This window comes from Hirundo rustica, chromosome 24 (genome assembly GCF_015227805.2).
Source record: "Hirundo rustica isolate bHirRus1 chromosome 24, bHirRus1.pri.v3, whole genome shotgun sequence".
NCBI lineage: Eukaryota > Metazoa > Chordata > Aves > Passeriformes > Hirundinidae > Hirundo > Hirundo rustica.
Window position 1 is genome coordinate 3,419,620 of NC_053473.1, and position 15,981 is coordinate 3,435,600.

Consider the following 15,981-nt stretch of genomic DNA (forward strand, 5'->3'; position numbering starts at 1 on the left):
CACTCCTGTGTTAACCTCACCAAGCTCAGTCATTCCAGGCAGAGTTTATCCAACTGAATTTGTGCTCTCCTCTTCACAAAGGGCAATGAGACACTGCCCTGCTTAGAGAGATCATTAATGTGACTCTGCACAAAGCCACGACAGCAGAAACACAGGTTGAGCCTGGGATATGGGACAGAGGTCTGTCCTCTGTCCATAACACCACGTGAGGACATGCAGGCTGTGGGACTGTATTGTCCTTCATCTCACAGAGCGGTCCCCAAACCTTTGCCTTCAATCACCAAGTGTCCCCACAGAACCTCCACAGAGATGTCCACCCTGCTGTTTCAGCAGCCATATTCTGGCTCTCAGAAGAGAGTTTCTTTCAATCTCTCTGCAGCACGTTCTGACTTTATTGCTGGCTCATTCCAGCTCTCTGGTTAGCAGAGTCACACTGTGCTGGCTGAACCAGTATAACCACAAAGAAAACCTCTAAGAGGAGGAAGGGCCAAGTGGGGACTTCAAGCTGGACCTCCTATGGAAGAGGCACCAAACAACCTCAACAAGTATCAGTTTGTAATAACTACAAGAAGGCACCAAGTCCGTCCTACCTGCAGCTGGTCACTGCTGACAACACCTGGCTGTGACTCCTGAGAAGCCAAACAGGTCAAAACTCAAGGCAGCAGGAGCTGAGAAGCCTCCTCCTGGTCACTCCACACACATTCCTCCTCTTTTGCCTTATTTTCACACCCTGTTACAGGGCCCGAGTGCCCTGACTTCACGCATGTGACTGCACACCAAAGTGGATGGGAGAGCATTTGGCTTAAACCGCTTCTGATACTCTGCCCAAAACATGAGGCCAACCTCTCCCAGTGCTCCAGCATGTGACAGCGAGCTGCTCTAACACACACAAAGGCCACCAAAGCCAGTGGATAATGCCACATTCATCTGCTCGCTGGACACAGGACAACTGGCAGCCGGAGGAACAAAGGCAGCTATCAGAGATGAAAGGCACCATTAAACCCGCGTGCCTGAAATTCAGCCTTTCCTCTGCCCTCAAACACCCCCTCAACAGCCACAAGAACCCAAGCCCTCCTCTCCTGACCAAAGGCTGCTCCAGAGCTCATGCAGAAGGCCAGACCCTCAGACTGAGAGCCAAGAAGCTGTTCAAAGCCAGGCTTCAGCCTGTTCCCTGTCCTGGGATTGAGCTGCTCCCTTTGATGCTCCAGGATCCTTCTGACCCAGAGGTGGGAAATTCTCCAACACCCCAAGTAAAGCTTCGGTCTCTCCCTCAACTCTTGTTTAATTCTGCCACTCCTTAAATTTATCTTCTCCCCCCATCAGCAGCCACAATGCTGACTCCATTTAAAGAATGGGAAAGTCAGAGAAGATGAGGAAAAACTCAACTGCACCCTTGGACTTCTCCCACTGTAACAGTAGGAAGGGCTCCAAGCTCTTAACAATGCTTTCCATAGAGTGCAAACTGTGAAGTCACAGCTTTGATCTTTCCTAATGTACATTAAAAGATGGGACTCTGGATCCATAAAAGGATCTATAAAGATCTTCCTGCAACCTCTCCTGTCTTCAGGCATTCAAGGGAAGAGATCTACATCAGAGGTTAGAGGTGTGACTCTGAGGTTTTATTTTAAGCTGACACATAATTAGAACACACCTCCACTCTTACCAATCAAGCCTGGACACAGCAGCCAGGGGAAGGAGTGGAGCAGCTGGAATAGCTCGTGCCTGAATAACCAGCAATAGCTGCCCACTGATGAAAGCCCCAGCTCAGTGGCTGTTGCCCAAGGACTGTTCCTGGCCCAGACTGCAAAACACCAACCTGAAAAGCTCCCAAAATTTGCCACTGGCAGTGAGGGGCTTTGGCAAGTGCTGGTGGGAGCATGAGGACCTCTTGTGCCACCCTGGAGCAGCAGGACATGAGCAATAATAGCTATCATGCTGCAAGGAGGGGAAAAAAGTTGCAGATCTGACAAAGTAATCAATGAGGCATCACCTCCAGTCCTCGTTAGCCCTGTCCATCCTCAGAGGGAGAGGAGCTCCAGTGTGAGAATCCAAACTAAATCCACCCAAATTCCTGCTCAGGACTTCTGAATAAAGCGGAAATCTTTTCCCTCTAAACAAATCTTTTGTTGTTATTGTTGAAGGAAAGCCAAAAAGCCAACAACAACACAAGAAACAAGGTGTTCCCATATGCTTTGTAAAGCTGGAAGGTCCTTCCAGGGGAGGAGAAGCTGCCTCAATATCAACCTGTGTATTCCCATGGTCTCAGACAGTTCTAGTTCTTGCTCTACACATTTTTGTTTTCCTCCTCTGTTAGTTTTCATCCCAAATTAGCTCTTACACAGAGCAGGATGTTGATTTTACAGCAGGATAGCAGAAACCTGCAGCGCCAGCTGGATGGAGAACACGGCTCATGGAACACTAATGCTGCTCATCTTCCCTGGCAGAGGCGCAGCCTCCAGCCTCTCACCCTCTGCCTTTGCTTGGCCAGGCATGAGATTTGGGCATTTCTGAGGTCACAGAGCAGATCCTTGAAATCTCTGAACTGTCCCACAGTGGAGCTGCCCTTCCTCCACGTACACTCTGTACAGGAACGCTCAGAGCTCTCCTTTACAGAGAGATTACCAGGAAACACAACAATCACCCTCCAGCCCCCACCCAGCAGAGACTTTCATTGTTCCACTTGCCCTCTGCCCCCCATGTTTTCCTGAAGCGTATGCAAGCAAACAGCTCTGCTTTTTGGATGGTCACTCACCTTTTGTTTTCCTGTCCGCTGCAACCGGCTTTTTAGTTTCTGCTGTAAGCAACAGCTCGTAGGGGTGTTCCTCTTCCTCAGCTCCACTTCCCCTGCTCTTCCCCCGGGCAGCAGAGGCCTAATGAAGAACAGCACAATGTGGTGCTGTGCAAAGCAATGCTTTGTCCCAGCATAAACCCCACAGCCTCTGTGCTGCCATGGGTTAAGCAAAGAATTGGCAGAGGCAACACCTTCGCTGCGGAGCGTGAGTCAAAATGTAATAATCCCCTTTGGGTTCTTTTAACCCCCTCAAAAAAAAAAAAAACCCAACCCAAACCCCTTTAATTTTTAGTATTTCAGGCTGCTGACAGCTTTCCAGCACTGACCAACTGTGCAAGGGCTGCAGACAGCCTGGAGAGGGAAAAGAGCTGAGACCGTTATTCCTGTTCATCCCATCTCAGACTCGCTGTTGCTACTGGAATTTGCATCGTCATTCACTTTTTAGCTGCCGGCTCTATTAGGACAGGGCCAAAAAGAACAAACTCCCAAATCCCTGCCACCCTCTCAGGCATCTCAGATCTGCATTTCTGACCTCGGGGTGTATGGCATATTCAGAACTAAAGAGTCCTCAGGCAGCACTGCATGAACTCAGTTTAACTTCAGGATTGTGCTCATTTAAATCCCCCAAAGCCTCCACTTAGAGCTGGTTTGTAACCCTGGCTGACTCTCCCCGAGCTGCTCTGGAAAGCCACCAGCCGTGTGCAGGGATGAGGTTTTGGTGCAGCATCCAGAGTCTTGCTGCAGACTCGCACACGTTGGCATCGATGCCAGGGATGACAATACCCTGGTGTGCCACCCCGGGGCTGAAGGGGCTGAACTGGCCACCAGGGCACCCTGCTGGCTGCCTTTCAGCAGCATCTCCTGGCCACATCCTGGCCCGTTGATGCAACCCCATCCCACGAGCTCAGCACAACCCAGGAATGCACCCTAAGAGGCTCCAAGAGAGCTGGGGAAGGGCATGGAGTGAGAGAAAATTGTGAATGCCCTGGAAGTGTTCAAGGCTGGACTGGATGGGGCTTGGAGCAACCTGGTGGAGTGGAAAATGTCCCAGCCCATGATAAGGGCTTGGGACTGGATGATCTTTAAGGTCCCTTCCAACCCAAACCACTCTGTGACCCGGTGTGTGACTTTACCCAACCACAGTGGGACAAACCCAAGCCAGAAAGCAAACAATCCCTACCTGCAGGGAACAACAGGTGTGAACAAAACATGCCCCCAGGGAGGGATCCTACTGCTCAGACCCCCGGACCTGCCACTGCCAGCAGAGCACAGACCACCTCCTCCTTCTCCCCAAAGTGAAAGCTCCAGAGCTGCTCCAAGGGCAAACTGGTGCCTACCTGACTGCAACCCAGCCAGGAGCTCTGGAAGCTTAAAGGGGTCTTGGAAAGGTACCCAAGAGTCAGCAGCACTGACAGGATTCTGACATCCACGTGCTGTTCTGCACAAACCCAGCTGGCTTTAAAAGTGACTTTCCCGGTGGGAGGAAATGGGCCACGTCTGGCCTGGGAAATATTTATTTATTCTACCTGCTTGGAGCAGGAGCTGCCAGGCAAACCTGCTCCTTTCCAGCTGAAGGAGCTCGTAATGAGCAAATTAGGGAAAAATTCTGACCAGATGGTGGCACAAAACCATCAGACCCGAACAGCAGGTAAGAGGTTCTTGCCAGAGATCTTGGAAAAATCCTGTTAGCAGGATCCTGTTAGCACAGCAGCAGCCCGGACCTTCAGCCAGGCTCTGGTGCTCTCCTGACACTCCTGTGGATGATGATTCCTGTGCTGTCCTCTTTAAATGCACCAAAGGCAGAAGCTCTCCAGCAGCACACAGTTCCCAGCTTCTACTCTCTGAACTTTCATAGGCCTGGTGACACTGGATTTTCTCCATCTCTCATCCTTCCCAGTTCTAAACAGTGTTCCAGGTTCAATTTCACTCAAAACAAAGACCACTGCCGGAGAACCCTGCTTGCTCTGAGGGTTTTGTGACCAGGAGCAACACCACCAAGTAAAGCTTTCTTCCAATTCAGCTTTTAGTTCTTCAGCCATGTTGTTTGCATGTATAAATGTTCATTGCTAGCAAAGCCCAAAAATAAGATGCTGTGAATAAGGAAGATGCTCTTTAAGGTGTACTTAATCCACAGCAGAGGATTTTGAAAGACTTTTTAAAGGGTAGCTCATCTCTTCCTCTCTTCTCCCTCCCCAGAGCTGCACACCAAACTCTTGGAGCCAACGTGGCGCCTTGTCCTTGATCTGCACTTCCCTTCTGGAGACAAGCAGTAAACAACTGGAACTGAAGTTTAATTTGACAGTGCAGACTCTTACTCAGCTCCAAACCCAGAAGGTTTCTGCAGATAGTGAAAGGCACCACTCAAGCACCTCCAAACAATCAGCTCCTCTGCCTGTTTGTACCAACGCCTTTCCGTGATGAAAGTGAAGTTTCTTGTTTACGCTCATCTGTTTTGACTGATAGCCTCAGCTTGGCAAGGAATAAAAAGACTACTTTGGAAAACTAGAGTTTGGCCCAACCCCAGAATAATCAATGACTAAGTGTCCTGGCTCCAATGGGAGAGTAGGGCTGGAGGGTGGCAGATCGGGATGCTGCAGCAGAATGTTTACAGCGTTCCCGGAGCATGTGCACACCTGCCCGGCCCAGGGAGAGCACTCTGAGGTGATAAAAGATGGGCAAGAGTCAGAAAAGCAGAGCAGGCCAGGAGGAACAAGCAAAGTAAAAGGATCAGCCCCAAACTCCTCATCAGCATGTCCAAAAGGTCATTTCCAAGCGGCCACATGCTGCCTGTAAGTTTTGTCACTGAAGTTGGTCACAAATCAAGGTCTCTCTCTCTCTCACTCTGCCCTTTGCCAGCAAGATTCCCTTTAATGGATTGTGCTTCCAAAGCCATTAAAGGCAGGACAACACAGCAGGTGTTTGGTAATTAAACATGGCAAGAAAGCTCAGCAGGAACGGTCAGGGCACATTTCCCTCCCTCGTGTTTATTGTCAGAAACAAGTTCTGCTTCCCAATTACTCCACGACCTGCTGCCCAGCTCTCCTCTGCCGGAGCCAGGCACAGGACTGGTCACCACCCCTGCATTTGAACAGCAGTGCAGGGATCAGTCCACAATGTCACATCCCAGTTTCTCTGTTCACACACAGCTCGGAGTTTACTCCCTCTCTGCAGTCAGTTCTGCTACAGCAGGCCATGTTCACCCGTGTCTCGTGTGGATTTGACACCCTCCAGAGAACAGATCTCATTCATGCCTTGCAGAACTCCAGCACATTCACAGAAAGAACCTGTGGAACCAGAGCCTGCTCTGACAGCAGAGGCGGCACACGCTCCACGAGCTTCACACACAACCCACTGCCTTTGGGAGAGCACAGAAATCCACAGGATTTGGATTTGCTTTGAAGGTTTTCCTGGGTGTCAGCAGAAGTTGCCAAGGCACATTTGTGGTTTCCCACAGCCGTGTCTCCCGGAGAGTCCTCACATCTGAGGTTCACAGGCAGGTGAGTAAGATGAGCAACAGGAAGCCCCAGCAGCAACAATACGAAATGGGAGAGCTTGAGTTCCATCAGAAAGCAGCTCACGTGCACTGACCCCTGCAGAAGGCAGCTTTAACACATGCTGGGCCAGATCCTCAGCTGAATTCAAGCCCCTGACCCCTGCTCAAGGCAGTGGGACCCACAAGCCCATGCAGCTCCTCCACAGCTGGGAGCTCAGAGGAAGCAGGAACTCACAGCCCCTCTGTTTCGGTCCAGCTGAAGATGCCTGTGGTGGGATCATTACTAGTGGGCAATGGTCCACATCGCAATGTGGGTCAGAAAAATCTCCTCCTAAGGGAATTCTCAGCCAAGAATAGGAAAGTGAGGCTGAAGGTCAACTCTGAGGTGCCCTGGAAGAACCGGACAAAGGAAGTTCCCATGGTAAGGGACAGCAGCAATGCTGAGTGAGGGAATACTTCACATTCACAGCCCAGCGAGCACAGGAGGTAACAGCATCCTTGGCTCCTCCCAAACTATTAAAACTGATGTTTAAACCACTCTCCCACAAAACATCCCAGCGCCAGCCCCATGTACCTCACAGGGAGCGCTGTGGCCTGTCTTCTTCTCCACATTCTGCTCCTCATCTTCATCAGGCGGGGGCTTGGCCGGCGGGGGAGGACGCTCTCTCTGCAGGTGAGACAGACACTGTCAGCTCATCACTTCTGCCCCCACCAGCTCAATGTCCCCACCAGTTCTATGTCCCCCCTGCTGTGGATGCAGCAAGGACCCCTTTAAAGTAATCTGGGTGGAGGAGAAGTTCAGGCCTAGGGGAATAGAGCTGGGTAATGGCTGCTGCCCTTACTCCTCCTCTTCCTCAAGGCACTGATCTGTTCACACTGGTCTCACTCAGACCCAAACCAGCATCCCCACAGCATCACACAGGGGAGTGAGCAACAAGCTGATCAGAAGAAAGGGCTTGTGGCTTAGTGAAACTGATGCCAGAGGAACACTTAATAGTGGAAAACTCTAGGGATCAAGAACCTGTGCTGCACTGCTCTCCTCCGATATCCCAGGGCAGCTGGAGCTGCTGCCTGGTCCCGGGGCCACCTCCTGCCCGGCCACAGCTCCATCTAATGGCAAAGGGAGCAGCAGAGCTGCACTGCTCAAACCCCAGCCAACGACAGGAGCATGTCGCTCTTCCTGCTCTCTTTTCACTGCAGTTCAGCTCTCATCTTTCCTTACTTGTGAAAGAACTGAGCTCATTTCACACCAGACACCGTCAGCACAGGACAATGACAAGATCTGATGAATAACACAACTGCCTGGTACTGCACACCTGAGAGATCTGGCCAAAATATCCAAAATTATCCAAAGCTTTTGTCTCATTTCTGTTCTGCTTGCTCTCAGCACAAGGCAAAGGCTTCACCTCTTTGTACAGAGGGGAACCATGGTAACTGTGCCCCCAGCAGTTTAATTGTTCACTGCTGTTCTGCCTTTTGTCCAGAAACGCCTGCACAGAGCAGGCTTTGGAAAATCAACCAGAACACGGAGCCTGAAGCTGACCCAGCACTGCAGGGCCCGTGTCCCATCTGCCCCACAGCAGCATTCCTGCTGATCGCTACCAGGGCAGCAGATGCAGCTGACAGAAGGTGAGGAAGACTTCTCTGGGGACAGTTCCAGGAGCTCAGCGCTGCCTTGTAAAGCCTGGAGTACCCTCTACAGAGCTCTGCAAGTAATACACAAAAAAACCTCCTACTAGTCTCCAACAGGTTGTTACAAAGAATTTCCTGAGAGCCTTAGCTCTGGTAAAGCAGTGAGACATGAGAAGATGCTCCACACAAGTTTCCAGAACTTTTTTCAGGACAAGAAGCCAGCCCTCCTGCAAAATGTAATCTGACAAGACCAAGATTCACTGGCACCAGCGCACTGCCGGAAAACAGAAGGATACAACACAAGGTGAAATGAAGAAGCGGCTGCTTTTAGGCAACCCTGTGAACAGAGCAGGGAAGGAAAGGCACCTGCCTGCTTTCATCAACGTCAGGGAAGGATTTAAAGATTTCCTCAAGCTTGGGCAGCCCCCCGTGCCTCCAGGGCAAGCAGGGGTGAGCTACATACAGGCCTGACTCCGGCTGCTTTGAGGCCGCTCGGTTCCGTTTCCTTATTCCCGGATTCCCGGTCGGACGATCTCCCGCTGGCCAGGCTGTCCAGGGAGTGGCAGGACGTGGCGTTGTACAAAGCTTCATAGGGGCTCTCCTCTTCGGGGTTCACGTCGAAATCCATGATCAGCTCTGTGACAGCTTTGTCCACGTCACCTGTCGGGGGAAGAGAGAGGAGGGATTGTCACTGGATCTCCCGACCTCGGCGCTGGCAGGGAGAGGAATGCTGGCGATGCCCACCCTGAGATGTCCGGCCCGAGGGATCGGTGGCTGGAGGCAGCGGGGCTGGAGCGGATTTCTCAGATTTCTCCACAGCTTTGGCACTTTTCTTCCCAACGGTGTAATCTGCAAGGGGGTTGGGGGACAGGGTCAGCTCACGCCAATCTGGATTTCTGTCCCCTTCACCACCCTCCCTCGTGGGTGGAAGGCCAACTGTCAGCTTATTACGTGTCCAAAAAAAACTAAAACCATTATTAAAACTTTCATCTCAGATCCTAAAATAGAAGCAGGCGGCCTCTTTAATCACAGGCACAAGGGTAGGGACGGTCCTTTGAACTTTCAGAGTCTTTAATCAGAAAGCTGCAAAGCTGCTGCACGGACACAGCGTCACGGAGCAAATTCGTGTTGCAGACACAAACTCCATCACTGAACAGAATCGTAACAAGAGAAACCAATTCCAGCTGCAGCCCCCAAACACAGGCAATGCCAGAAACATTCAGCTGATGTAACATCCAACAGCAGCTCCCTCCTGGGCAAAACTAACAGCCTTTATCTGCAACACCTTCAGTTTTAAAGCCCAACTTTGTCTTCAGTTTCAGAATGAAGTTCAAACATTCCAGCCTCAGAGGCAGAGCTTAGTTAAAAGTCTAAGAAGTGCTTTGAACCTGCAAAGCTCCCAAACGCTCAGCATGAATAACACACCCCAGCTCCAAATGCTTCTGGATCCTCCCCACAGCTGAGAGGAAATGCAGACAGCGTAATTACAAGGTATGAATTTAGCCGAGATGTCACATTTCATTCCCGAATTTGGACAGACACAATGGACCAAGCTCCTTTCTAAAACACAAGTAATCAAGGCCTTTTCTGTAAATCTCATCTGCAAATTCCAAGCCCAAGCCTCACAACGAGGGGAGGAGCAGGATGTGAGATCTGTGGACAACGATTTGTCTACGCAGACATGTAAAGGGGAGTTACACCAGAACCATTTCTAAAGCGGTTACTTTGCATTCAGCAAGCAGATTTAGGCTATCCTTAATTTTAATTAACTTCTAAAGTGAGCTAAACAAAGCTCAATTAAGCCCATTTAAACTGTAAAAGTCACACCACACTCCCTCAGCAAAGGGCTAAACCTCCTAAATCCCCCCAATTCCTCCTCCAAACATTTGGTCTGGAGAAGCTCACCCCAGCATTTCAGCACCGGCTCTTCCAACGCAGCGTGAAGCTGCTTTGCTTTCAGCACTTTCCAGGTGGACAAAAGCACATCCTGAACCTGCCCCAGCACAATCAGCACCCCAAGCTTTCCCCTCCTCCCCAGAGGCAGAGCTGCATTACCCACCTTCAATGAGAGCTGCTATGTGCTGGCTTTTCTGGGAAGGAAGCTCCCTCACAATGTCCAGAGCAGTCAGGCCTCTGTTGTCCTTTATGTTCACATCAATACCTGTGGTCACAGGGGTACAGAAGGCAAAAGCAAGAATATTGTCTAACTCTGCGCAGGTTTGTGCATTTCATCAAGTCACATTTGTGATCATCACTGGGGGGAGCTAAAAGGCACTCTAGAGACAAATCTAAATCCAAACTCCAAGAGCCAACCTCTCCTGTATCCTGCTCTGAGGAGCTCCGACAGCTGGATGGAGAAACCTGCTGCACTAGAAAGGGATGTCCTCAAGCTCTGGGTGAAGGGATCACCACATTAGTGCTTCAAAGGGGGAACATTCTCTCACCTGCAGCCAGCAATATTTGTACCACATCTGTCTTGCCAAACAAAGCAGCTTCGTGCAAAGCACTGCCTTTCTCAGTCTGCAAATTAAATGGAAACATAGCATGAAGCCAGACAGCAGGGAATGGTGAGGGAGGCATGGCTTAGAGGGTTACAGAAGCAATAAAAACACGGCGCTGTACACGAGGTGTGGGCAGCACTACCTACAGCTGAGGACGGACTATCATCGTTATTACAATGCTGAGGATGCGGGATGGAAAAATGGGGATGGTTCCATCAGAGAGGCCAACAAAGGACCTTCTACAGCTTGGCAAGAGCTCGTGTCCTGACAAGGGAAAACAAGACCCACAGACAAGCCACTGCTGTGAAAACAGCACACTCACAAGTGGCTTGATAGGAAGAGACACGTTCGCCTATCAAGAGCTGAGAGCACTGCAGGAGAGAACAGCTTCGGCCACAGGGCATTTCCCTCCCTCACTGCGTGGCTGGGGCTGTGCCCGGCCCCTGCGCAGGCGTGAGGCATGCAGAGCACCCCAGCCCCTCCGGGCAGCCTCCCCGAGCCCCCCAGAGCCGCACGGACAGCCCAGCAGAACACAAAGCTCTCCTCAGCTTCTGCCAGCGCTCCCTCTGCGAGGAGGGCTGGCGGAGCTCTCCAACCCCCAGCCAGCAGCCCAGCCCCGCTCAGACACACCGGATACCTGGTAGTTGCTGTCCATGCCGGCATCCAGGAGGACGTGGACCACCGCTTTGTGGCCGTTCCTGGCTGCCAGGTGCAGCGGAGTGTGTTTCTTAGTGTTGCAGCTTAGCAGGTTGGGGTGGGCGTTCAAGAGCATCTTGACCACTTCCAGCCTCCCGTAGAGCGCGGCCAGGTCCAGGGGGGTCTCGAACTTGTTGTTGCGCATGGTGGGGTCGGTGAGCTCCTCCAGCAGCACCTTCACCACCTCGGTGTGGCCGTGCTGGGCCGCGCAGTGCAGCGCCGTCTCGTTGTCGTTGTTCTGCGGGGCACAAGCGGCAGCGCGTCAGGGCCGGGCCGGCGCCTGCCCCACGCTCCAACATTCAAGTTTAAATGCAAAAACGAGACCAAAAAAAAAAAAAAAAAAAGCAATGGGGAAGCAGAGAGCCCAGTCTGAACCAGGCTGAGCAGTGTTTTACCATCTCCCCGGGTGTTTAGCATCCCCCTCATTGATGGGCCAGCCCAGCCACAGCCTCAGGGATGTCCTGAACAATGCACTTCAGCTGTGGGAAAGAGGGACTACAGATGGACCAGCCTGATTTCCATGCACTAGGGTCAGAATCCAGGCGCCATTTTAACGTTTAAGGGATGTTGAGCTGTATCCAGATTCCCATTAATGCTGCCTGGCACCTGGGGAAGGCAGTCTGGTATCTTGGCAGCATCCCACACTTCAGGGTGCCACAAAAATAAAAGGCTCAATATAAGGCAGGCAACCTGTTGTGTGAATTCTATTTGCTGGAGCTTGGTCATCATCATCATTTTAGATTTAAACTCCAATTGTTCCAAACCCTGATTATAACAGTCATTCCACCTCTGCAATTCCGGCTGTTTAGAGAAGGGGTGCACCCAGTCCCATGCAGTTTGTGAACCAGAGCAGCCGTGCAATTCCACCACCGCAGGAACAAGCCAGGGCTCAGGTCAGCTGAGGGAAGCAATGTCTCAGCGACAAGGGAGCACCCCCAGCTGGAAGCCAGACCCAAACCAGAGCGTGCAGCAGCAGCCAGGCTAAGAACCAGCAATGCAAAGCCCAAAGATGAGCAGTCCGACAGCCTGCAGGTGCAAAATAGGAACGTGGCCAGATCTAACAGAGCCTTTTCTCAAATTAAGTTCTTCTCAAGTTTCTAGTTTTACTACTCTGTGTCCTCCACAGAGGGATTCTGGTTTAAGCACTTTAGAAACAATCTTGTGACAAAATACGCCCCCCGCAAAAGTTTAATACAGTTATGCACTTCAACTGAAAGAATCGTGGTTGAATTTGTCACTTTAACAACATTTCCAATAAAATAAACAGAATGTTCTCGTCCTGCTGGAGGCAGCAGCATCACTGCAGAAGGGAATTTGATCCCTGCCTGCCTGCTGTGAGAGCACACGCACACCTTGGGACACCGCTCAGTATTTTGCACCGTGTCACAAACTCGCGGGGCTGCACGAGCACTCGGACCCTGCTGAGATGTTTGGTGGCTCTCAGGCTCACAGGAGTCCTGTCGATCCCCCAGTTGTTGGTATCTGGCTTTTGCATCACTTCTCAGCCACAGGCAAAGCAGGAGGGGAGCTGGGAGAGGCTCTGGCAGTTTGTAGGGCAGTGAAGGGAAGGAGGCAGGACCAGGCACATGCAGGGGCAGGGGGAGAACGGGGGCAAAGCAGCACTGCCAGCACAGAAGGTCCAGGTCAAACAGGCTCTGTCCTGGGGGGAGGCACAAACACGTGGACAGAGGGTACTGCAGGACACAGAGGTCTGCACAGAAAATATACAAACAGTGAGAGAGGACAGAGTAGAGAACATCAGAGCTCGCACCTGCCCATCAGCTCACACTGCTGCTCTCGGGCATTGACAGGGTTGGCAAATCCCATTATTCCCGTTTGACAGGGTTGGGAGTGCAGGGATCAGGGAGCCCACGACAGCTGGGCACAGGCTCTCAGCAAGGGATCCTCGCTGCCAGGCTTTGTGGGAAGACTGGATGACCCCAGCCCCTCCGAGCAGCGGGTCCCTGCCCCAGAGCTGTGGGGGCACAGGCTGCTCATGCTATGCCAGCCCTGGCTACTGGGGATTTCCTTGGCTAGGACTGCCACCCTCTCCCTTCTTCCCTAGCACATGGTATGTACCCCTCAGGAGGCTTTAAAGCACGCAGCAGCTCCAAGCACCTGCCTGAGGGCTCAGAAATGGGAACACAACATCGTTTAAAAACCTAATTGTTGAAGACTTCCTTCATCTTCCCTGCAATTCAGTCCGATTTTCCCTAAGGAGATCAGGGCTCCAATGCTTGAGGCAAAATCTCCAGACTTTCCTACTGCAGCAGAACTCACCAGGCAGTAAAACTCCCCTGAATCATCACAGCAAGTCTCTCCCAATTCCAACCTGTGCAGTGGAAACTCCCACTACTGCCTGAGTCTTTATTGCCTCCATTTTGGGAGAGTTTTGAGCAGCCAAAAATATTACAGTTCTTCCAGGCAAGGGAGTTTGCTCCCTTCCTGCATCACCTCTCCAGGCACACACCAGAGCAGCAAGCAGGAGTGCTCAGACCTACAGATGTATCAGAGATGGAAAAGGAAAATTCCATTCCAGCAGCCAGAAGGCACACGGCTTCAAATTTCAGAACTGCTTAGAAAAATAGAGCACTCAGGAGGGCTGAGGGGCTGCATTCCTGCAGGAATCCTCGCATCCCCCCAGCTCTCAGCTGGAGGAGAGGAGCTGGGAGCAATGCCCATCTTGCAGAGCACAAACAGGACACGAGCAGGGATGGTTCAGCTTTCTTATGGGCTCCAGCACAGGTTTCAAGCCCTGGTAATGTGATACCACGCACAGCCCTGCTGTTCCTCATCCCATGCTCAAGTGGAAAATCCACAGCTCCTTCCAGTGCTGTGTCCATTCTGCACCCCCTGCTCCCAACACTGTGAGACAGCTCCAAATGAGCAGAGGGAGACTTTAAATAAGGGGAAGTTTTCTGACCTGCAAAGATCTGAAGGGTTGAATAAACTGCCAAAGAAAGGCCAAAGATCTGTCCCTCTCTGAGGTTTTTGAGAAATTGGTGGGTAAACCCTGCTCAGGAATGGTGTAAGGAGATTTGATCCTGCCTCAGGGCTGGGGAAGGTGGCTACACCCATCCAACTTCTAAGATTCCTTGGTAAGATTTTTGTCGGTGCCTGAGTGTCCAGCAGAGTCCTGCCCTGTTGACAACCTGCTGTTGGCTGCTCCTGAGAAAACACCAGAGTCTGTGTGACAGGTACAACTCCACATGCTCTTCATCTGGCCAGGAACTGGTGCAAAGCTGCTCAGAACTTGTGAGGAACCCAACAACTGAGTGTAAATCATCTCTCTCTCTTTAAAAGGAAAGCAAAGATCCCCAAAATCTTGTCCTGCTCTAGACAGCACCTCAACCATTGTGAACACTGAACTGAGGCTTTAAATAATGTACTTTTCCACAGTATAAAGCCCAAATTAGCAGCCTCTGCAAACAAAAATTCAAAAAAAAGGGAAGTCTCTGGATATTCCCTCTTTACATTCCTTTTTCATTTAACATCCCAATACCCGAGTGTGTAAGATTTTACTTTGTTATTGACAATGTTTTAGGAAGTTCCTTTCAGACCACTGAACTGCTCAACTACGATGTTTCCACAGAAGACATAAAGGCATAAAACTCCCATCTGGATTTTTGCAAAAATCCCCAATTCAGATGAGCTTCACGGGAACACATTTGTGCTCAGAGGGTGGGCACTGGTGTCCCTGAAACAGGGCTCTGCAAAACCACACCTGCAAGCACAGAAGTGTGCTGTGTGTTTCTAAGGTCCTGCAGACCAAGCAGAGGGAAAATCTGACAGACAGAACTCTGCCATGGACGGCTGGATCCAAAAGAACTGGCTGGAAGCAGCTGTGGCACGGTGGCTCACAGCAGAGACGTCTCAGGACAGAGCAACAGATTGTTTGCCACCCCTGGCTTGCAGATTTACTAGAAATAAAACTGAAAAATGGTGTCTGAGAAACCACCACCAGGAATTTGATCTGATTTCTCAACAGCTCAGTCTCAGCACATTGCACAAGCTGATGCTGTGTCTTTTGTAGCTCAAAACAACTGAAAACAAGAGAGGAGCAAAACAGGCCAGAAAACAGGAACAGGAGACCAGGGCTGAAGGGTCAAACGACACCACAGACTGAATATCAAAAGAGAGACTGATGTAATAAGCAGGACATGGAGGACTTGGGAAGGGAGGCAGGAACATCACTGCCCTCCCTTCCCCCCACCACCACCACCACAGGAATTAACTGTACATTCAAACAACACAGAGCATTATGCATTTGGTAGGAGAAAAGGCATCAAGATTCACTCCAAACAGCCCACAGAGAAAATGCAACCATGGTTAAGCAGGGGAAAAAAACTCCTTCTCTTAGCATTTATCAGCAACATCAGCACATGAAACAAAACCTAAAACATTTAATTGAAGTGACATTACCTTTGGGAAGTCATCCAGCCCAATCAAGCAAACTGACCATCACTGCGAGTCCTACAAGGCTAAGCAAGGAAGGAGCCCCCAGGAAAGTAAGGAAAAGCTTTCCTTTAATTATGTTTCTATAACTGCTTTGAAGAGAGAAACCCACAGTAAATCAATGGTCCCGTTCTCCTTTTCCCCAAGCAGCTGCGAAGTGAGCAGGTATTATTGCACCTGGAAGCACGCGAGTGCAGCTTGGAGTGATGATGCAGTGAAATGCTGACAGCAAAGTACACACCTTGGCATTGATATATGGGTCAAAGGGGCCGTACTTTTTGAGTTCTTTGATCTCAAGAGCATTCTACAAAAAGGAAGAGGAAAAAAAGAAAAAAAAAATGTGATAATGAAATGGGTGAGATACAGCAACAAAGCAATGGGTGACTCCAAGGGGTGGAACGCCAGGACACAGC

General features: G+C 50.8%; 1 protein-coding gene across 8 annotated transcripts in view; it reads right to left on the minus strand.

Annotated features, from left to right (window-relative positions):
- The window catches only part of ANKS1A (ankyrin repeat and sterile alpha motif domain containing 1A), a 77,008-nt gene that overhangs the window by 41,110 nt on the left and 19,917 nt on the right, over window positions 1-15,981 (minus strand). For 6 of the 8 annotated variants that reach the window (XM_040085678.1, XM_040085677.1, XM_040085676.1 and 3 more), the window contains exons 4-11: window positions 15,810-15,872; window positions 11,055-11,351; window positions 10,361-10,436; window positions 9,976-10,077; window positions 8,661-8,765; window positions 8,380-8,576; window positions 6,859-6,951; window positions 2,753-2,870 (exon numbers count right to left, since the gene is read on the minus strand). In XM_040085678.1, the coding sequence (XP_039941612.1) occupies window positions 2,753-2,870; window positions 6,859-6,951; window positions 8,380-8,576; window positions 8,661-8,765; window positions 9,976-10,077; window positions 10,361-10,436; window positions 11,055-11,351; window positions 15,810-15,872 (1,051 nt within the window). The remainder of the gene's footprint in view (window positions 1-2,752; window positions 2,871-6,858; window positions 6,952-8,379; window positions 8,577-8,660; window positions 8,766-9,975; window positions 10,078-10,360; window positions 10,437-11,054; window positions 11,352-15,809; window positions 15,873-15,981) is intronic. The other 2 variants (XM_040085679.1, XM_040085675.1) reach the window with 1 other exon arrangement.